Raw genomic sequence first — 23,141 nt, forward strand, 5'->3', positions numbered from 1 at the left:
CAAACTTTATTTTAGTCCATAAAACGGCATACACCACATAAACCTCCCCATAGTGAGAGAAACATATCCAAAACTAAAAAGAAAAATCTGGAGATGGGCTTCAGTCCAAGAATAATTAATCCAATCATGTACAGGCAAAAAATCCATATTTTTTTAGAATTTCTCTGACACGTAATTGTTACCTAGTGACCAGGGGACGCTGAACTGTCATGAGAGCTTGTCGGAGCCCGCGATGATATCAAAGCTGGCTCTGCTAAGCTCTCATCGTAATGACAGAACAGCGTCCCTGGTTACCCAGTAACCAGGGACGCTGTTCTGTCATTACATTGAGAGCTTAATGGAGCCGGCTTTGATATTGCCGCCGGCTCCAACAAGCTCTCATTGTTTCATGCGGCATTCGGCTATTCACTCACTGCTGTTCGGCATCTATGAGAATAGACCGACATCCTTCTGCACTTCCCACTTTAAGGGAAAAATTTAACAAACTATAAATATAAAGATATAAGTATACAAATGCTGTGTATTCATTTCTAGGTAAGCGTAGTGGTATCGCTAATAACCATGATTGCTCCATCGGCATTTGAGCTGGTAGCTGCCTTGGAAATGTATCATCCTAGAACAACATTACGCTTTCAGTTGGCAAGGTAGGTATTTGAAATACAGACAGCAGCAACCACCAGTCTACATATCTGTAGTGGAGAACAGTAACCAGTGTGATTTTTCTTTTCTTTAAGGGTCCTTGTATTGTACTTGGGGAACCTGTACAGTTTAATCATTGCACTGCTGGACAAAGTTAATAGCATGAGTATAAGTACACAGGTAACATGAAAGAAGGGTTAATGTACCTTTACACTCTACCGTATTAGCCTCAGAGTGAAAACTTTGTACATAAAGATGAATTAACTTAGGGAGATCTATAGGACCAGTCTATTTTTTCCTTTTAATAATACTAGCAGCAAAAGTGGGCCAGTTCTTTCAATAGGCTGAATATAGGAGTAGGTGTTACTGCAGTGGCAGAGAGCTGAGTAGCACTCATTGGTACAGTGGAGGCAAGTGCAGAGGCATGTGTCTGTGCAGCAGCAGCAAGTACAGAGGTGGGTGTTGGTGCAGTGGCAAATTAAGTGACGGTTAAAGGGAGAGATGGGGAGGATGGGGGTCAGGTGCAGTGGTGAGAGTGGGTGTTGATGTGCAGGTCTGGTTAGAGGGGTCAGCTGTGGTAGTGAGAGTGTGGAAGGTGGCATGGTGAGAAGGGGAGTTCAGACACATGAATCATGGGGGGTGGGGGGTGCTGGTGCCTTGGTAGTGAAGGAGCTGGTTGCAGGCATGGTAGTGAGTTATGCTAAGTGGTAGCAGAAGGCAGGGGGTAGAGAGGTGGTGCAGGCTTACAAAGCCAGAAATAAGAAGGTCATATCCCATTGCAAATCAGCCTCGCCAACTGCAGAGACCACTCTGGTTGTGCTTCCCACTGGGTATGGCTGTTGTGGATGGCACTGGTCTACCTTTAAACATCACTTGTGTAGTAGCGACACAATGTTGTTACCTTCCTGACACCACTGCACATGTGCCAGACTTTAGTACATTTTTGGCCAAACATTGACTGCAGCCAAGCAGTGGCAGTCACTGTTTAGCTATTCTGGCAACAGCAGCTGCCGGCTGTCAGACTACTGTAGCCTGGTGGGGGAGATCCATCCATGCATACTGTTTAGAGTAGATGGAGGAATTCGTTTGACAGAAATCTATTAGTGTATGGGTAGCTAAACAAAAGGATCAAGTAAATCAAGTAAAAGAAAGCAAAAGTTGAGTGCTAGTATAATTTGTCAGGGTGAGAAAATATGAGTTCAAATGCATGCTTTGAAAAACTGATCTTGATTGGTTGCTTTAAGCAATAGCACCCCTCCAGTTTTCACAAATCAAGCCTTGCATTTTGTACTGTGATATGAATATTCTTTAACATATGCAACAATGTGTTTCAGAACCGTAGCAATGATACCTTCATGAATGCAGCCCCACTATTTGCCACAACAGTCCCTGTATTATCTACAACCAGGGCTGCTTATGGAATGGAAAGAAATTTCACTTTTGCAATAGAGATGGACCAGAACATTACAAGAATCATGGCTGTCATGAACCAGACATCATCCCCTGTTATGTCTGAGTTTCCAATGCAGAAAACTGAGTGCTGGGAAACGTACGTTGGACAGGTGAGATAACAGTACAATTGCAATTGTTTTGCTTTTGAATGAGGAAGGATTTAAACCTTAGGTGAGTTTTTCTGCTATCCAAGGCTCTGTTAAAGAGATTTCCTTAACTTCCTGTCCATGTGATAATGGTTTCACCAGACAGGAAGTGAGGGATAATTGCCAACAGAAAACACACAGAAATAAAATACTTTTTATTCATAATGTAGGGGAACTGCTGTCAAATTTTTATTGAAGTCTGTGTCCCTTTTGGAGTTTTCTCAGTTCCTGTCTGGTGAAACTGTTGTCACTGTGGCAGTAAAGACCCATTTACACCACAACGCACTTGCACCACTAAAACCCATTTACACCACAACGCTGTGCACTGCTACGGATAGGTTGTTGATGGTTGACGACAAAATGAATGGGCAGAAAAGCACAGCAAGGCATGTGAAAAGGGGGCAGGCTGCATTTTATTTCATTCTAAAGCACAGGGCATCGTGTGTTGAACAGAGGTGCTGCTCGCAATCATTTTAGAGGTTCATTGGGGGTACCATTCACAATAAATGGCACCGCAGAGCATCAACACATGCAACCACAATAATATATATTTGTGTATCACTCAGCTTTAGATCCTCAAATCATCTTTAAATTCATGCCAACACTGTCCTTCTGTAGGATGGCTACTTTTGTTCCCCATGGTCCCTGTGTGTGTTGTTAAGCAGACACCGCTCCAAGCTCACTCCTGTGATGGACTCCAAGCTCAATACAAATTAGGAACTACACCTAATCCATGACGGGAGCAAGCTTGGAGAGGTGGCTACTTTACAACACACATGGGGTTTCAATCTGCCAGTAAATTGGCTGTCAACCGCACTTTGAAAAGTGATCCACCGCAGATGGCCTTTCAGAGGGTGACACGCACGTAAAGAGGTCTTTGATGACGTTTTTACCAATGACTAACAGCTTCAGTGCATGTTAGACAACATTGCCCTAGACTGAGATGAAAAGAAATTCTCCAATTCACAGAATTGTCCGACTGTTATATGCTATTCACAACATAGACGGGTCTATTCACTAAGCTGTCGTAGGCAGCCGAGTGAATAACCGAACCGAAGTGAGCCGAACGCTGTTCGGGTATTCACTTCAGGCTTGTACGGCTGATTTCAGCCGTATATCGGCTTGCTTCGTGTGGCTTCGGGTCAGCGTAACATGCTAGGGGGTCCTAGCAGTGACAGCTAGCTCTGCCTAACTGTTTTCTATTGGCAGGGCGGATGGAGAACTTCAGGTTCCCTCTGCTGATTGACAGCAGCAGTGGGCAGGTGCAATAGCTAGTTTGCTATTGCAAATTGAAATAGCCAATAGGAATGTAGCTATGCATTCCTATGGTGTTTTTTTTTTAATTATTATTCTGAAGTCAGCCAACGGCTCCGATGTCAGAAAAAAAAAAAAAGGAAACAGAGCAGGGAAAGGTTTACTTTGCTCGATGGAGCAGAGTAAAACTTTCCGGGAAAAAGTGTTTCTCTAACAGCGGGAGACTCCCGGAGCGTCCGGGAGAGTTGGGTTATCTGGAGATCAGCGTCCCTGGTTACCTGCTAACCAGGGACGCTGATCTGTCTGTGCAAGTGGCCGGAGCCAGCTGTGAGATGACAACTGGCTCCGCCCAGCAGTCAGTAGCAGGCTGTTGGCCGGCTGTTCAGCCAGCCTCAGTCTAGCCGAAGCATATGCCTTCAGCTCGACTAAGCTGATCGGCCGACTTTGGGAGCTGTACGGGCTATAGTGAATAGCCCGTACAGCAGCCCTTCAGTTCTACTGAACCGAAGGGGTCCTGGGGCGAAGCTAGCCGAAGGATCAGCGAAGCTACGGCTAGATCCTTCGGCAGTTTAGTGAATAGACCCAGAATATTTGTCTATGAGTTTGGGGTTTTAGGACCTTCTAGATGCCAGTATATTTAAGGCTGTGCATATGGAATTTTTATCTCTATTGTAGAGTTACAGAATCTTTAAGCATTTAAGGAGGAACTCCACCTAGAACTGAAACATTTGGAGCTTTATAGGTTTTTGTTAGTTAAACTGGTCAGCATAATTTACTTACCTTAGCTGTCCTTGTGAAATGATCTTTTGGACATGCTAGCATTCACACTGCCTGATGATTATTGTGTAAGTCCATAGTACCCTGTCCCTGATTTCTCTACTGAGAAGATCTAGAATTGGTTATGTGACTTTAAATTATCAAGAAAAAGTAGAAGTGGTCCAGCAGTAGACAGATGGAGCTCTGCAAGAGCTCACCTGTAATTATTATTATAATTATTATTATTCTTAAGTGGCATCAAGTAGATTTCGACTCCTGGTGACCACATAGATAGTGTGCTTGCAATATGATCAGCACATAATAAGTCTTCTGAATGGGATAATGGTCACAAACTATAGCGACATTTCGGAGCATAAAGTTGCCCCTTCCTTAGGCAACAGTGAGGACAATGTTAGGGAAGGGGCTGTTTTTTGCTTCAATTGATTAAATTATTACATTTATTCCAGACTCGTGATGTGCTGATGATATTGCAATGAAACTGTTGCAGTGATCTTAGATCATGACAGTACTCATTTCTTTGGGCTTTAGAACTGTATGGAGTGCACCACATGCCTCACTTGTGCACATGGACAGTGTTTCTCCAGAATGATCTGTCTTCTTTTTAGGTCTAGGTCATTTAAAGCCCAATTCCAGCCAATTTATTATATTGTTTTAGGATCTATTATTTTATTAATTTTTTTATCTTTATTTTAATTTTCAGTAATGAGAATGACATACAAGAAAAGCAAGATAAACACACAGTATGTTATGTTACAATTGAACCAGACATGAAGTACAAATATCCTCACATTACGGTAGATAAAGGGGGTAGATGACATACATCGTCTCCCGCATCACTTGTTCCAGTAACGGCCAGCAGAATAGTTAAATGTAAGATTTATAAAACTTCCGGATCAGACACTGTATCAGCTGAGCCCATGTGCAGGCCGCTCATTGTTACCCAACCCATTTCCAGTGAGGTCAAGAGGGGGAGGGAGCATAAAAGGAAGAAGCAGGTCAAGTGGGATGGTAGAGTATGGAAGAATGAATGTGCGAGAATACCAGAGAAGCAGGCGCATCAGGGGAAGATGCGATAGCAGGATGCGAACGCCAGGTTACTCAGAGAGCAGAGAGAGAAACTCTGTAGAATGTACGAACTCTGTCCAAATAAACCAGGTTTTGCCGAACTTCTCCCCCCTATGCTGGAGGTCTGCAGTCAACTCTTCTAGGATATGCATCTCGTCAACCTTTCGCAGCCACATTTGGAGAGGTGGCGAGTCTGAACGTTTCCAGTAGAGGGGAATGCATGCTCTGGCCGCATTGACTAAATGGATCGGTAAGGAATTGCGGTATTTAGACTTGGATAGTGGCGCAAGATGTAGAAGCAGCGCTGCTGGGTCACCTGCTAGGGAGATGCCTGACAAACGCTTAATCACTGGCAGGACTGCGTTCCAAAACTGTCTGAAGGATCTTTTATTTAAGAGAGATAAGATAGACAGACAGATAGATAGATAGATAGATAGATAGATAGATAGATAGATAGATAGATAGATAGAGCCTCTTTATGGTTTCTTTTGATGTCTGCAGACCTTTTGGGGAGATATCCCACTTATTTTTTATCAGAAAATGGAACTATGGTAACTGGGACACAGACTGAAAAACAAAAACAAATTTTTAATGGGGAAGGGCTAGAACGTCTGACAATGCTTGCCCGTGCTTTCCTATCATTTAAACAACCACAGCAACCATTTGTTGCATGGGAAGATAGATAGATAGATAGATAGATAGAGCCTCTTTATGGTTTCTTTTGATGTCTGCAGACCTTTTGGGGAGATATCCCACTTATTTTTTATCAGAAAATGGAACTATGGTAACTGGGACACAGACTGAAAAACAAAAACAAATTTTTAATGGGGAAGGGCTAGAACGTCTGACAATGCTTGCCCGTGCTTTCCTATCATTTAAACAACCACAGCAACCATTTGTTGCATGGGTGCCACAGGAAAAGAAAGTGAGAGAAAAATGTCTCTATCCTGAACTTAGTTGTGCTTTTAAAAAAGGAAGTCACTGTGCTAAAACTAGTGGGTTTCATCATTGTAAAATCCCTTTTCAGGAGATGCTGAAACTTTCCATAATTGATATGATTTTCACAGTGGCAAGTATCCTCCTTATTGACTTCTTCCGTGGCCTTTTAGTCCGATATATGAGTGATTGCTGCTGCTGGGATCTAGAAAGCAAATTTGTGAGTATATGACAAACATATATTTTTTTTTGCTTATTCATTGTGGCAGATTTAATAAATAGCCTCCATTATATCCACATGTTGCTTCAGCCATCAATTTTTTTCCATAACCCTATCAATGCAGTTACACTTCATTTGATAATACAAAGTGGTTTCAGTGCTTCTACAGAAGACTTCAAGGTGATTTAAAGTGTAGCCATGACCACAATAGATGTCATGTCTTAGCCAAGGACAAGCCAGGTCATGGCTTGAGTTGCAGTGTATCATTTATTGTATAACATGGCCATAGGTGGCTTTAGCAGCATATCTCTAATCCTCTGTATTAGCAATCAGTCAAACCAGCCCAGGATAGTGACAGTGGGGGAAATCTTCTCTGATTCCATAAGTTGCAGTTAAATGATTTCCTTGGATCAAAACATTCCCATAAATCTATTGCTATTAGAGTTTAAACTCTGCACTAGTTCCATCTCCCAGACAAACAGTATCCTGAACATATATTATGCGGCTGCTAGAGCGGCAGAGTCTTTTGTAAGATTTCAGTGAGACTGCCTTGTCTCTCCATAATTGTTTAATATGCGTGAATGTGATGTTGTGTATGGAGATCATTTCTTCATTCCTGTCATCACTGCTGAGCATGGATGGCTATTAGATTATATTATATTTGGTTGTTTAACAAGACAATGAGATATAATGAAATTTGCCTGTTTGATGACTGCAGTTTAACCCCAACTGCATAATAATGTCTTCCCGTGTTAGTGTTAGACAGACCATTCAAAACTGCAATTTTGTGCATTAGTACTTATATTCAAACTTTTCAATCTTTAAATATCTTCAGCCAGAATACGGTGAATTCAAAATTGCTGAGAATGTTCTTCATCTGGTCTACAATCAAGGAATGATTTGGTGCGTATGTTTATATCGGGTCTGAACCTGTGCTTAGAAATGTACATTATCTTTAAGTGTGCTGGTTAGCCAACTTGAAGGTATTTATTTTTTAGTCCAAACCAATATTTGTCATATCAATTCTCTAGAACAGGAGTTCTTAATCTTTTTATGATTATGGACATCTAATGGATTGCTTGATATGTCCCCATACCCTCCTTGCCATATGGCTGATATTTTAATTATCATCAGCCCTTTTAGGCACCGGAATGACTTTAAAATATGTCAGTAGGTTGGATTTACTGTACATATGGATAGCTCAGAACAACTGAAAGATAATCATAAGGATTTTATTTTATGTATTGATATAAAAATGGCAAATTACAAATAAACACGTTACCTACAACTAATGTAGGTTTTGTTGTTTTTGTGTAAAAATAGAATGGTAGACTTGTGCGCCATCAAAAAATTAGTTCTGTTTCGTTTCGGAATATCCGTTATTTCGTATTTTGTAATTCGTGACTGAACTCAAATACGAATTTGTTAGTGGCGGTTATATTTTCGTAACTTTACGAACATTCGCTATGATGAAGCTAAAAAGCAAAATACGTTTGTTAATATTGGAGTGGTAGTTGTTTTTTTTATCCGAAATACGAATTCCGTTAACGGATTCCGTATCTGAATTTTGGATTTAAAAAAAAACTACCATCAACTCCAATATAAATGTACTTTGCTTTTTAACTTCAATATAAAACTAATGTTCGTAACGGAACGAAAATACGTCAAAGGAATTTCGTATTTACTGCTTGTATTCTAATGCAACTCTCAGCAGCAGAAGAGAACCTCTGATTGGTCAACCAAAACGAAATACGAATTCCGTTAACGAATTCCGTATCCGAATTTCGGATTTCGGATTTAAAAAAAAAATACCTTCAACTCCAATAGAAATGTACTTTGCTTTTTAACTTCAATATAAAACGAATGTTCATAACGGAACGAAAATACGTCAACGGAATTTCGTATTTACTGCCTGTATTGATTCTAATGCAACTCTCAGCAGCAGAAGAGAACCTCTGATTGGTCAACCAAAACGAAATACGAATTCCGTTAACGGATTCCGTATCCGAATTTCGGATTTCGGATTTAAAAAAAAATACCATCAACTCCAATATAAATGTACTTTGCTTTTTAACTTTAATATAACGAATGTTCTTAACGGAACGAAAATACGTCAACGGAATTTCGTATTTCCTGCCTGTGTGTGTAACTGTGTATTGTAATGCAACCCTCAGCAGCAGCGGATCCGGATCTCGGATTAAAAAAAAAAATCTTGTCATGTTGTTCAACCTCATTTACACTTTACAGGGGTAATATTAGTTCCTGTTTCAAAGAAATTCGAATCCGAAATTCGTTAACGGAATTTCGTATTTCGGATATAATTCGGAAACTGCCATTCGGATTTCGGATGCTCTGAAATTCGGAATTTCAGGAAAATTCGTACGAATTTCGATTCGCAACGAAACGAATCGCACATGTCTATAGAATGGAGGTGCAATTATTGACACTTACTTGCATGTCAAACAAATTATTCAAAGATCTAGGCCCATACCCTCCTCATTTGGTTACTGTATCTCCAAGAGTTATAGATATTCATGGGTAAGAACCCCTGCTCTAGAAACTAGTGCCAATACTTGCCTAAAAAATGTCCTTAACGTTAGAATTCCTGAAGGTGCATTTTGTCAGTAGCATCACTATTCCTAGTACGGTATATGTGTAAATTGCAGTTTCTAAAATATTGACCTAGTCCACAAAGTAGTTATTGTACATTCACATCCAGGGCCTAGGTTCATTTGTACCCAGCCAATATAAAAATTTTCACCACTGGCTATGTATTCTGTAATTGGTATACTAACCGTTAGGATATCTATTTAATGAAGTCCAGTCTGAGACTAATTGTTATAACTCTCTTTTCAGGATGGGGGCATTTTTCTCTCCTTGTCTTCCAGCATTTAATGTGCTTAAACTGATAGGCTTGATGTATTTAAGAAGCTGGGCAGTGCTGACCTGCAATGTTCCACACCAGCAGGTTTTCAGAGCTTCAAGGTCAGTAGCTAAGAGCTTTAAATGAACAATAGTTTTACACCTCAGACTTGTCACCATAATAATTATATGACAGAAACCTAGAAGTCCATATTTTGGGAAGGGCATACTGAACTTGAACATTCTCAAATGTTCTTTAAGTAGTTAAAGTTCTAGCAGTTTTACCATTTGCACATATATTTAGAAATTTGTTTTGAGATTTAAAAATCAGACTCTACATAGAGAACCAGCAAAATTGTTTTAAATTTTGCTATGTTTATCTTCTTCAATTCTTATCATGATTTGCACACTAGCTGACATTTCTAAAGAAGTGGTCTTTGGAGATGGAAAAGGGTTAAAGGAGGAGCAGTTGAAAATCATCATATATGCAGTTTCTTCTTTTTGTTGGTTTTGTAGTGTTACATTCCATGCACAAATTGAAAGTAAAGCGGGGAAATTACATAGGAGACATTGATGGGACTAAAGGCTGGCTGCCTTGAAAATGAAATAATTCCACCTTGTTAACTCATAACAACCAATCAGAATCAGTCTGCTAAAGGCACAGCAGTTTAATATGTATTTTGACTGGTTGCTAAATGTTCATGCACTTAATTGTTAGCACTTGAACATACGGGTCTATTCACTAAGATGCCGTAGACAGCCGAGTGAATAAACGACCCAAAGTGAAGTGAGCCGAACTCTGTTCGGCTATTCACTTCAGGCTTGTACGGCTGAAATCAGCCGTACATTGGCTTGCTTCGTGCGGCATCGGGTCGGCCGAATATGCTCAGCATGTTCGGCTGACCCGAAGTGCAGAAGGAGTTCGGCTCAGCCGATCCAACATCTGGATCGGCTAAGCCGAACTTCCGGCAGGCTACTCGCTGCTGTTCGGTCTATTCTCATAGATGCCGAACAGCAGTGAGTGAATAGCCGAATGCCGCCGAGCGTCAGAATAAAAAAATTAAAATCACCATAGGAATGCATGTCAATCACTAGAGGGGACCTGATGGAGAACTTCAGGTCCCCTCTGCTGATTGACAGCAGCAGTGGGCAAGTGCAATAGCTAGTTTGCTATTGGCTATTGCAAATTGAAAAAGCCAATAGGAATCTAGCTATGCATTCCTACGGTGATTTTTTTTTATTCTGACGGCAGCAGAACCGCCCGCCCAATAGAAAACAGTTGGGCGGAGCTGGCTGTCACTGCTAGCTCCACCCAATCGTTTTTCTATTTTATTTTTTACTACTTTTTTAACTGTTTTTCTATTCTGCTCGGTACCACAGAGGTACCAACAGAAAAGCCAAGCCGAATGCTGGGAGAAAGTGTTTGTCTATCTAATAGCGGGAGACACTTGGAGCGTCCGGGATAGTTCGGCTGTCTGGAGATCAGTTTCCCTGGTTACCTGGTAACCAGGAACGCTGATCTGTCTGTGCAAATGGCCGGCTCCGCCCAGCAGTCAGTAGCAGGCTGTCGGCCGGCTTCGGCTTTCACCTTGGCTCAGTCGAGACGAAGCATATGCCTTCAGCTCGACTGAGCCGCTCGGCCAACTTCGGGAGCTGTACGGGGTATAGTGAATAGCCCGTACAGCAGCCCTTCGGTTCTACTGAACCGAAGGGGTCCTGAGGCCGAAGCTAGCCGAAGGATCAGCCGAAGCTACGGCTAGATCCTTTGGCAGCTTAGTGAATAGATCCCATAATAACCACTTAGTGTGGTGGCTGACTTGTCTCCATACCTCCCATCTGTAGTTCTACCAGGCAGCACTAATACTAGCAATCCAACCTCATGGAGCTCTTAAAATGCTGTCAGGAAAAATAATTACACATTGCAGGATCAAGATGTTTAAAGCAGGTGAGCAGCAAGCGGTTTACATTTTTGAAATAGTAATCAATTACTCATATGGTATAATCCCAATTAAAGACCAACTGAACTTTCAGTTTATATCAGCTAAATACATTCCAGGTAGAAAAGCCTGTCCCCTTTCAACATGCTGGCCCTTGCTCTCTGTGTGGAAGTAGTGGTATCTCTGCAGAGGTCTAACATGTCCCCTGCTTAGTCAGAGCTATAGCTGTGCAATAAGCAAAATTCATGTGCCATGGTGATTGGAGAGCTTCTGCTCTGATTCAGCAGGGGGTGTGTTGGACCCCAGCAGAAAGACCACTGCTTCCACACAGAGAGCAAGGGACTTTCTCTTCAAGCATGTGGGCTTTTCTAAGTGCTTGTTAACAACCTAAGCTGTTACTGGCATTTTTTTAGCAACTGAGCAACTCCAGTCACTACTAGGGCCATAGAAGACAATTGTTTTCTACAGTATGTGCTCCGTTTACACAACATTGATCATTTTAACATGGGTGTGAACAAGCCCTAGCAAAAACAAACTGTAGGATTTGCACACTTTTTGTTTTTAAGTATCTGGAAAATATTTAGCTGATTTACATTGACAACAAAATGTAGAAAAGTCTAAAGAGGATAAATATGTAAAGCAGTGTATCTAGATAGAATAAAAACAACACAGCTGTATTTCAGCATGCCACTGCTGTTGGTGGTGAAGGTGGACAAAGATTGAATAAGCTTTGTTTACAAGGATTTTTTTCAGCTATTTTCAATGAAATTTAAAAATTATAGTTGCATGGCTGAAAATAAAAATCCATATCCTCGCATACAATGTTGTAAATTAAGCCTAATGTCTTTTACTCATTTCCAATTTTTAGAGCAAACTGTGACTTGTTGCTAAAAGGTTATATCTATAGCACAGCATAGCCATTAAAAAGTATTAAACATTTCTGCTTAGACTGGAGTTTTTACCTTGATAAGTACATGCGCATTCAAGGCCAGATTGCCCACAAGGTCAACCGAGGCCCTGCCTCAGGGCGGCAGGGAGCAGAGGGGCGGCAGGGAGCAGAGGGGCGGCAGGGGTGTGGAATTCCTATGTCCCGACGCGGGCCATGATGTTCTGGGTGCCGGGTGGTAGTTTTCTACATTTGGCCCAGCTTCGGGCAAACAGGGCTAAATGTATAGCAAGGAAGCCACTCATTTGTTTACAATGGCGATGTATGCAGCCTGCAGGTCTGTCCTCCGTCTACCTCTCTCCTCACTGCCCCCACCGTCTACCTCTCTCCTCGCTGGCCGCCTCTCTCCAAAGATCTTATGGATGGAGAGCGGGGAGCAGAGCGGAGAACGTCCGTTCTGCTCCGTGTTAACACTGACACGGGAGAGCTGCACTCGCAGCATTCCCATCTCAACTGTCACAGGAAAGCCAGCACAGTGCTGTGCTAGAACTTCTGTATTGGAGGTTACAGGTTCAATAAAGAGAATCTGTCAATTCCAAATGCTATCACACAGGGGCTTGTTAGCGACTGTGTGATAGCAATAAAATAAGTGACAAAAATAGAATTAAAGTGAAAAAAAAATGTGATAAATAATAATAAAATAAATACAAATGTAAAAACTAATAAAAGCCCCCTCTATAATATCACTTTTATGTGTTTACCCATGAATAAAGGGAGCTTACTCTTTATGCACCTGTGCCAAGGAAGGTTCTTGTTAAGTATATCATCCTCAAATGACTTAAGTGTTCACAGCGGTAGTCACAACTTAAGCCAAACTCTGGGGAACCATCATGAACCTGTACTCTTTTACTGTTGTAGTTTCTACACTGCTCATGACAAATCCACCTTTTGAAGGCTTCTTTAGTTGCATTAGTGTTACATTAAATGTAGTTTTCTTAATGTGGGATGCAGGCTAACTCTATAAATAATGGGCTTACCTTGATAAATGTTGAGCATTGACAGGTTATCCATGTGTGTGTCTTTTACTTTTGTCTTTTGCTTTTTCTTTCACAGATCTAACAACTTCTACTTAGCAATGCTACTGTTCATGCTTTTCCTGTGCATGCTGCCAACAGTTTTTGCTATAGTAAGGTATAAGCCATCTATAAACTGCGGACCATTTAGGTGAGACACAATATAACTGTTTATGTGGAACACATTTTCTCTTCATTTTATCAGCTCAGCAATTAATTTTATTTATTTTTTATTTTGGATACAGTAAGGGGAATTTATCAAAACTGGAGCAGAATAAATCTGGAGCAGCAATGCATGGCAACCAATCAGCTTCTCTCTTTCATTTTCAAATCATAACTGAACAAACTGAAGAGAGAAGCTGATTGGTTATTTTGGACACCTGCTCCAGATTCTGTCTTCTCCAGTTTTGATAAATTCCCCCTATAATGTTTAGCACTGTCTGTGCTACTTTTTGTTTTTTGACCTAACAGTTAGATTTTAAGGACAAGCTATTAAGGAACTGCCAGAGTTCGTTAGATGCTAGATGTTTATTTCTTCAATCACTAGGACTAGGTGTCCATCCAATTTCAAATTGTGGTCATATGTCTACTACTGACCACTAAAATGATAAAATATCTGTTATACCAACTCATTTCTATATTTTAATATCACTCTGTAGAATAGAAGGGAGGGGGTAAATCAGATCACAATCAGTCCCTTATCTCTCGTTTCAAACTGAATTATTATTTGTCGTTCAAAGGTTTTTGTTTGCTGAGTATTTTTAAAATCACCTAAACAATCAAAACATTCACGTCTTTCATATAGTGGTCAAGTGAGAAATTATGTTCTGCAGGTGTGTAGTAATTATTTTATTTGTGTTCTTTTATTTGTGTTCTTTTTGTTGTAATGTCTGTCCTGTATCACCAACGTAATATCCCTGGATGCACATTGAATGAGGTACACCACATTTTTGGAGGTGTGATCCTGTAATATTGAAGGTTCTTTTTCTGTGTGACACTTTTTAATACTGTATATTGATGTGGCTGCACAGTTTGCAGTGTTTATTGCTGCAAGGTTTTATTTCCTTGTTTGCCTCCCTGTAATCAGAATTTAGTTTCCCGCTGATTAATTTATGTCTGAGAGTAGGTAGTTATCTGAAGACCAACACAGAGTTGTTGGAAGTTATCTTTAAGAGCTTTATCTTATGTTAAGATGGTTATAGCTCTGTGATTATTTTTCTTCCCGTGCTGGATGATATGCGGTTACTAGAGGAACACATTTGTTTTTTTCTCTTTGTATTGTAAGATTATTCTCTATTTGGGTTTTCAAGGAAGTGTTTCTATGCTTGTGCCATTCCCTCCCTGCACTGCAGCCAGTGTACTGTCCGTACCCCATACACCCAACTGCAGCCCTGCACTGAACATATCGAATAACGCTCGAAAATGTCGAGCACTCATTGGTCAGCACGGTCACCTAACTATGCTGACCAATGAGAAGTGCTTCTTGGCATAGAATGGTATTTCTCACCCAAGAAATACAGAGGTCAGATCTGAGCCTGTAGTGCAAAAATCAAGGAGGTGTGGATTGTTCTGTTTTCAGTCTTTCATGAATGCTGCTGCCAGACTCCTCCACCTTATCAACCGTTCAGTGTCTGCCGCCCCTCTCTGCCAATCCCTGCACTGGCTCCCAATTGCCCAAGGAATAAAATTCAAAATACTAACAACAACATACAAAGCCATCAACAACTCTCTTAAATGAGAACTATGGGGTCAGTGTTTTTCCCCATAGTTCTCCTTAGGGTAATGGGAGAACACAAACTAGCGTCCTCCAGAGTATGGCATAAAACTAAGTCTCTGCAAGACCTCACCCTGTATAAAGCTGTCAATCCCTCCACTGGCTTCTAGTAGTCCAAAGGATAAAATTCAAAATATTGACAACCACTTACAAAGCCATCCATAACTCCACCTCCAGCTATATCTCCAACCTCATCTCAAAATATCACCCAAACCGTCCTCTCCGCTCCTCTTAAGACCTCCTGCTCTCTAGCGCTCTAATTACCTCCTCCCACGCTCACCTCCGGGACTCCTCCAGATAGTCCCCCATCCTCTGGAACTCCTTACCCCAATCCGCCTATCTCCTACGCTGTCCACCTTTAGGTGGTCCTTAAAAACCCATCTCTTCAGGAAAGCCTACCTCATCTCAACATAACTGCCTCTTACTTCCTTCAATAACTCAATCGAATCAATTGTTACCTTTTGTATCACTTGCCCCTCCTACTAGATTGTAAGCTCTCACAAGCAGGGCCCTCCCAAACTGAAACTGTATTGTATTGTAAATTGTATTGTAACTGTACTGTCTCCTCCATTTTGTAAAACGCTTCGCAAATTGTTGGCGCTATATAACTCCTGAATAATAATAATAATAATAATAGGATATAGGAAATTTCCATTTTTATCTGGAGCTCTCCTTTACACAGTTAGCAGGGTACCTAAAAAAGATTTTTTTTGTAGGTCTAAAATAATTAAATGCAATTTTCTTAACAGTGGACAAGAGAAAATTTATGACATCATTTCTGAGACCATTGAAGCTGATTTTCCTGCTTGGTTCAACAAGGTGATGAGCTATGTCAGTAGCCCAGTGGTGGTTCTTCCTGCCTTACTTCTGCTCTTGTAAGTGATTCTCACTCTATGGACCCATCTTAAAAGAAATGCTTATTTCATGAAATTTTGGACTACTGAAAATTAGTATACTAGTTCTTGCATTCAATTGCATTAATTTCCTTTGTTAATTTGTATGGCTTTCCAGCACTGAAGCATACTATTTGTAGATAAGTACAGGGTGATCCCATGTCAGGGAACTGTGCTGTAATTCTGATTAAGCACCATTCTATTTTTTAAATAAACATATTTCTGATGGTAGCAGTGTGACCATGTATTGTGGTAAATAAAAAAGGAATTAAAAATCTTCCTCCAGTTCAACCCAAGATGATATTCTTTTAATCCTGTTTTTCAGCTAAATAAAAATGTAATGCAGATGCATAAAGGTTGATTGTAGTTTGTTTGCTTTATAGCAGAAATCTCAAACTCAATTTCACTCGGGGGCCACTCAACCCCTTTTTTCTCCCAGGGGGGCCACTTGCCAATCTTTATACTTCAAAATAAAATGCAACTATATCCGGTATGGTACTACGGACACTACTGTACTCACAATAAGGCCCCATTCATAGCTGTAAGTTTAGGTGTATTTAGGGATTCCCCCCCCATACACATAAAAAATATTACCCCTGCACATATAAAATAATACAACAAACGTCCCCCGCCTCCACACACACACGTATATTAAATAAAACAAAGAGCCCCCTCTCTTGCTTACTCAGTGGCGGACCTAAGGAACAAAGGGCCCTGGTGCAAGATTTTTTCTCAAGCCCACCCTTCCACTCGGGGGGAGGGATGGGGGCCCGGGACTGGATCTCACTGGCCCCCCATATGGAGGATGGAGCAGGGGCAGATGTGGAGGATGGAGCAGGGGCAGATGAGGACGGAGCAGGGGCAGATGAGGACGGAGCAGGGGCAGATGTAGATGGAGCAGGGGGGCAGATGTGGAGGGAGCAGATGTGGAGGGAGCAGATGTGGAGGGAGCAGATGTAGATGGAGCAGGGGAGCAGATGTGGACAAAGCATGGGGCCAGATGTGGATGGAGCAGGGGGGCAGATGTAAATGGAGCAGGGGGGCAGATGTGGATGGAGCATGGGGTGATATGCTTGTGATGCAATGTATAACACAGAACAGAACATAGTTGTACTTGAAACTTTCTCGTACAGCTTTGTTCTATTCCATGTTCTAACTCGGCAAGTCACCTCTCCTCTCTGATAACGTCCTCCTGGCTGATAACGTCCTCCTGGCTGGTGTCAATTCACACAGCCGGAGGAAGCACGGGGAGGGGGGAGAAGCTGTGAAAAAGAAAGCACACTCAGTCAGACACGCCGCAGGTCTTCCTCTGCAATGTCAGGTGGCAGCTGCTTGCTGGGTCCTCGCGCCCGACGCCCCAGGGATGTCCTATTAGCTGCCAAAGTCCTCACTGCCCGGCGCCCACTCACCACCACTCAGTGGGCCCCCCCCATAGCCATGGGCCTTGGGGCGGCGACACCGGCCGCACCGCCGGTAGTTCCGCCCCTGTGCTTACTTTGTTGCAGGGAGGAGGCACAATCCCCGGTGATCAAGTGGCTAATTAGTAAGGTCTGGTGCAGACCTTACTAATCCATCCTTTCGACCAGCGTTTACTGAAGGATTTCAGAGCGCTGGCTGAAAGGATCAGAGAACAGCTACACGGTCTGCATTCGACAGAGATGCAGACCATGTAGCTGCTCCCGCAAGTCAGGTGCACGGTCCGTGACTGTGTGCCTGACTTGTCAGCTGGCTGAGGGCCACATAGTACCGGCTCACGGGTCAATTCTTTGAGACCCCTGCTTTATAGCACTTCCTTTAAACAAATTAGTATACAAAATTAAAGCAATTTTTAAGACATTTTGCTAATTTGTTATTCTAATCCAGAAAAACAAATCTACATAGACCGGGTTATTCACAAAAGGGAGAAGAGTTTGGAGAAGGCAGGAGAAGTGAACAATCTAGACCAAAATAGCAGATTCGTAAAACATCTCCAATTCAGCTATGTTCTCCTAGATTGTTTACTTCTCCTGCTTTCTACAAACTCTTCACCGTTTTGTGAATAAGCTGATAGTTTTTGCATGTTATCCATGTTATGTTTGGAGTATACTGAAACATTTGTATGTACAGCATGCAGCCAAATTACTGCACATGCCATTTAAGTTTGAAAATTAAGCTGCAAACACATATACCTCATATTGAGATATCTTTAAAGAAGACCTCCGGGCATATCAAACATTCAAACTTGCAGTGGAGCTACCCCCGTACTGCAAGAGTTAACTGTAGGGATGCACTGATACCGGTTTTTCGGTATCGAGCACGGGTAGCGATCATTTTTTTTCAGTACTTGCCAACACCAAAGTCCCATTAAGGAAGCCAGGCGGCATGTGATGACTCGCCACCTGGCTTCCGAATTAGCAGGGAAGTGAATTGACCGGAAAGCTGGCTCCATGCTCCCTCATCACCAAGTGATGTAGGAGCATGGAGCCAGCTTCTCGGCCAATGAGAAAGCCGGGCAGCGTGTAATGACTCGCTGCCCAGCTTCCTGATACCGGAACTCACCCAAATACTCAGTATTGGCACCGATACTAGTATCGGTGCATCCCTAGTTAACTGCTCGTTTTGGGCTAGGGTCTAAAATAAAAAAAGATATACTCACTCTATTCTTGGTCCCGTCTGGCTGCTAGACTGGCCCCCACAGCTTCTTCTCCCCTGGTATCCGGCAATTAAAGAACCCATGATGTCATCATGTCCTTTCACTTGCACTGGATGTGAAGACACTGAGGGACATTCTACAGCTGGAGCATAGGGGGACCTCCAGTCACCACTGCAGGACCAAGGTTCAGGTGAATACATTCTTTTAATTTTAGACCCTAGGCCAAAATGAGCACTTTACCCTTGCAGTGCGGAGGTAGCCCCACTGCAAGGGTTAATGTTTAATATGCCCAGAGTTCTTCTATAACTATAATGTTCAGTCTCAGGTTTTAAAGTGTAAACTCCCTTTGAAATTAACGCTGTGCAACTGAAGGCAAAGGTTTGTTTTTTTGGATTTGAAAGAACCACCTGAAAGGGCATAGCACTGGTAGAGTATGGACATCATTTCCTTAGTGTGCTGCATATATTATGTATTGTGCACAGCACATCTGAACATTGGTGCACTTCACCTCCTTGTAACCTTCACCTTTAATCGAATAGCACACACTCAGCTCGTGAACTATATTTGGCCCCCTAACCATAGAGCTCCTACCAACAAGATAGCTTCTGTTACTTACAGCAGCTGCACTGTTTGAGAAACAAAACATAGGGACTTTAACTAGTGGAGGGGCAGATTTATAAAACAGTACATGTGACTATAAAACAGTAAATCGGTCACTTTTATTTGCACCAGGAAGATTTGCCTACGGTGAATGCTTGGTAAAATGTTAGATTAAAGGAGAACTATGAGGTGAGTGGTTTTCACTCACCTCATAGTTCTAGCCGACCTGTGACAATGAGACTGTCACAGGTCGGCTCAGTAGATCGGGAGGTGAGCGAACACATGCCGGTGTTCGCTCACTTCTCGATCCTGTCACAGCTCTCTGCCGTGACAGGGGAGGGACTGGATTCCCCCCTCCCCACTCCGATCCGCCAGCGATGACTGGTGGAACGGATGGGGGAAGGGGCGTGTACAGCTGGCTCTGCCTCTAGATAGGCAGAGCCAGCTGTCACTCACGCAGCTGGGCAGATCTCGACATCGATGTCGGGATCCGCTGCGACGTCTCAGTATACTGCGAGCTGTAGCCCTGAAAAGCCCTGACCCCATAGTTCTTCTTTAACTGCTTAAAAAAATGCCACTTACAATATAAAAGAAAATATTTAAAAGGTAGATAACACATTAAAGATACCAACTTATATTGCCTTTGCTCTACCTTTTTATGTACCAATAACATTTTTGTCTTTTTATAGTATGTTAATCTATTACCTTCAGAGCATTGCCAGATCCCTAAAATTCACCAATAATCAGCTGAGGGCACAGATCCAGACTGTAAGTAAATCCTCAAGAGAGTTCTGCTTTTCCCTGTAACTGTTCATCGTATTCCAAGTGTCTTTATTTTTTTAGGAAAGAATGGAAGACAAGAAAAAGGTTTTTCAGATGGCTGTGGGTACGTTTTATGATTTTACAAACATTTTCATTTAATAGCGACTGTCAGAATTGGCACATCACATAAATATGTATGAGGCATTTATATAATATGCAGTATATAAATGATGGAAACACACAATAAAGTTGTGCCTTGCAAACGTTAAATGACCATAACTTATTTTGCGCAAGTTATAAGATGGCTGAAGAAAAAGGTGTTATATTGCCACTTTCTGGCAAACTTCAGTAATGCAGCACTGAAAACCTAGTGCAAGTCAGAGCATACTATATTCAGTGCAAGGTATGAAATTAATCTTTATAAAGGCTCCGTGAAAATTGTTTTGAAAAATTGAAGGTATCAGAAGGAAAAATAAATAAGTCAGTAACATTTTTAAAATAAAATAAGTAACTAAATCATGTTGGATCTATCCTGTATTTCTCAAAACATAGAATATGTTCAGAAATTCTTTATAATAGTGCAATTTTTTTGCTTGAAGTGAAATTCAGGATTATTCAACCTGTTCCTAATTAAGACGCCTTGTATTGTGGTCTTTTACACAACTACAAAACCCTATTGCAGATGTCTATATATTTTATGCATGATGATATTGAGTGCAAAGTAAATTGTTGCATAAACTGTTGGCGCTTTATAAATCCTGAATAATAATAATAATGTAGAATTTGCAGCTCAGTAGGATTCATCAGGCTGATGTCATCTCTATTCTGTCCAGTCTCCAGTGAGGGTCAAAGTTCTCCATGTTTTGTATGCACAAAAGGCGTTAACTTACTAAAGAAATATAGACTGTTTACTTCCTTCAAGCAACCAAAAAAAATCAGTTTTTTTAATCTCCCTCACACAGCATTGTGTATTAAAGTGATCACAGTTTCACCTTATTTACTAAGCTATGTCATCATTCACTTTGCAAGTCATCAGTATCTATTCTTTAGTTAATCAACCCCAAAGTTTAGGCTGTCAGCCTCCTGGTATGTACAGTGCATGCTTCTTCCAAATCCATTAAAACTTATGCATGCATTCGTGTATACTCTATTCAAGATCATACACAAGTGAATATACTAAATACAAGCCGTGATCCCCATGGACAGGAGTTCCATTTCATACTTTTCAGGAATGGTTAGCAGAGATTTTAAAATAAAACTATAGCCCGTACAGCTCCCGAACTTGGCCGAGCGGCTCAGTCGAGCCGAATGCATATGCCTCGGCTTGGCTGAGCCGCGCTGAAAGCCGAAGCTGGCCGAGCGGCCTGCTTCTGACAGCTGGGCGGAGCCAGCCGTGATCTTTTGGCTGGCTCCGGCCACTTGCAGAGAGATCAACGTCCCTGGTTACCAGCTAACCAGGGACACTGATCTCCAGACAGCCTAACTCTCCTGGGAGAGAAACACTGCTTTTTTTATTTATTTATTTTTATTCTGACACAGAGCCGTGTCAGAATAGAAAAAAAAAAAAAATTCACCATAGGAATGCATTGCTAGATTCCTATTGGCTATTTCAATTTGCAATAGCAATAGAAAACTAGCTATTGTACCCGCCCTCTGCTGCAGTTCTCCATCAGGTCCCCACTAGTGATTGACAGCAGCAGAAGGCGGCTACAATAGCTAGTTTGCTATTGGCTAGTGCAAATTGAAATAGCCAATAGGAATCTAGCAATGCATTCCTATGACGAAAATGTTTTTGTTTTTTTTTTACGGCAGCAGAACCGCCGGCCAATAGAAAACAGTTGGGCGGAGCTAGCTGCCACTGCTAGCTCCGCACAATCGTTTTCTATTTATTTTTTTCTACTTTTTTAACTATTTTTCTGTTCTGCTTGGTCCTACAGAGGGACCGAGTAGAACAGCTGAGCATGTTCGGCCAACCCAAAGCCACGCGAAGCCACCTGATGCACGGCTGATTTAAGCCAATATACAACTGAAATCAGCCGTACCAGCCTGAAGTGAATAGCCGAACAGCGTTAGTGAATAGACCCCTATAACTTTGGAGGAGGCTGCTCCTGCCTTCAGTAAGAGGTAAGTAAGCACCTGGCTGGGGTGTTATAACTTGGATTAAGTTTACAGGGCTAGAGAGTGTGGGCTGTTTTTCTTTTTTCTAATGGTAAGTCGGTACTGAACTGTACACTGACCTTTTCAGAAAAAAAAAATAGTTCAGTTGTTTAACTGAAAAAAATATAGAGTATTTGTTCAATAAATAATCTTTGCTCAATAAATAATTTGTTTCCTGAATTGGGCATTTGTCTGGAAACCTTGGGCATCTAAAATAAATTAAATATCTAAAAACTCAACAAATTTTTATTCCACTAGTAATATTGTAGTCAAATAACAATGGTTGATAATACCACATCAAGCTATTTAGTTTTAAATCTTAAATTAAAGAAAAGAATAGACGCAATAGAAGTATAGAAACATAGAGGTTTATTTTCTTATGTCTACTGTACTGTACTGTTCAGAATACATATATAGGATGTGTGATGTAAATACACGTGTGTTACAGCCAGATTCCTGCATAAAGAAGCACCTGAAAAGAAGCGTGATCCAGAGAGTGACATCATCAGCCAAGAGTCTTCTGTGCATTCATCCACTCCACGAAAAAACGGCAGCGTGGTGAACTTTGAATCTCCAGGCAGCAAGCGCAGCCAGATACAAACAATCTCACAATCAGCTCCTCGTGTGGTTGTACCCCAGCCCCCAAATATTAGTCCAAGCCCCCCTGGGTCTAGGGTGAAACCACAGAGGGCAGAACTTGTTTCCAAAAGGTATGTTCAATATGTTGTAAAGTTTATTACAACACAATGTAACTGTTAAATGTGCATTTCTGAGTCTAGAAAAGAAGTGTAGAAATTAAAAGAGAAGTAAAGCCAAAACGTTTTTGTTCTCTTTTGGGTCACAGGAGTATATTAACTAATGGATCCCTGTGACACAAGGTCAACATATAGTGGCCTACTGCCTGCCATGAGTTGACAGCGCAGAGCCGCACTAAGACCAGGAAGGATCCCGACAATAGTGTTGGGATCCACCCAGTTGCCTGATGTGCCCACTTCCTCCCCATCTGTCTCATCTGGAGGAACAGACAGTGGAGGGGGAATCCATGTGAGCGAGAAAGACCGGCAGGTATTGTTCTC

The 23,141-nt window shown here is 41.6% G+C and overlaps 1 protein-coding gene across 1 annotated transcript in view; it reads left to right on the forward strand.

Annotated features, from left to right (window-relative positions):
- The window catches only part of TMC3 (transmembrane channel like 3), a 57,195-nt gene that overhangs the window by 32,512 nt on the left and 1,542 nt on the right, over positions 1-23,141 (forward strand). The window contains exons 11-21 of the mRNA XM_018569549.1: positions 535-644; positions 735-819; positions 1,974-2,201; positions 6,361-6,489; positions 7,325-7,392; positions 9,346-9,474; positions 13,288-13,398; positions 15,771-15,896; positions 19,836-19,914; positions 19,990-20,032; positions 22,514-22,775. Coding sequence (XP_018425051.1) covers positions 535-644; positions 735-819; positions 1,974-2,201; positions 6,361-6,489; positions 7,325-7,392; positions 9,346-9,474; positions 13,288-13,398; positions 15,771-15,896; positions 19,836-19,914; positions 19,990-20,032; positions 22,514-22,775 — 1,370 coding nt within the window. The remainder of the gene's footprint in view (positions 1-534; positions 645-734; positions 820-1,973; positions 2,202-6,360; positions 6,490-7,324; positions 7,393-9,345; positions 9,475-13,287; positions 13,399-15,770; positions 15,897-19,835; positions 19,915-19,989; positions 20,033-22,513; positions 22,776-23,141) is intronic.

The sequence above is a fragment of the Nanorana parkeri genome, unplaced genomic scaffold (genome assembly GCF_000935625.1).
Source record: "Nanorana parkeri isolate BGI_ZX_2015 unplaced genomic scaffold, ASM93562v1 scaffold1353, whole genome shotgun sequence".
Taxonomy (NCBI): domain Eukaryota; kingdom Metazoa; phylum Chordata; class Amphibia; order Anura; family Dicroglossidae; genus Nanorana; species Nanorana parkeri.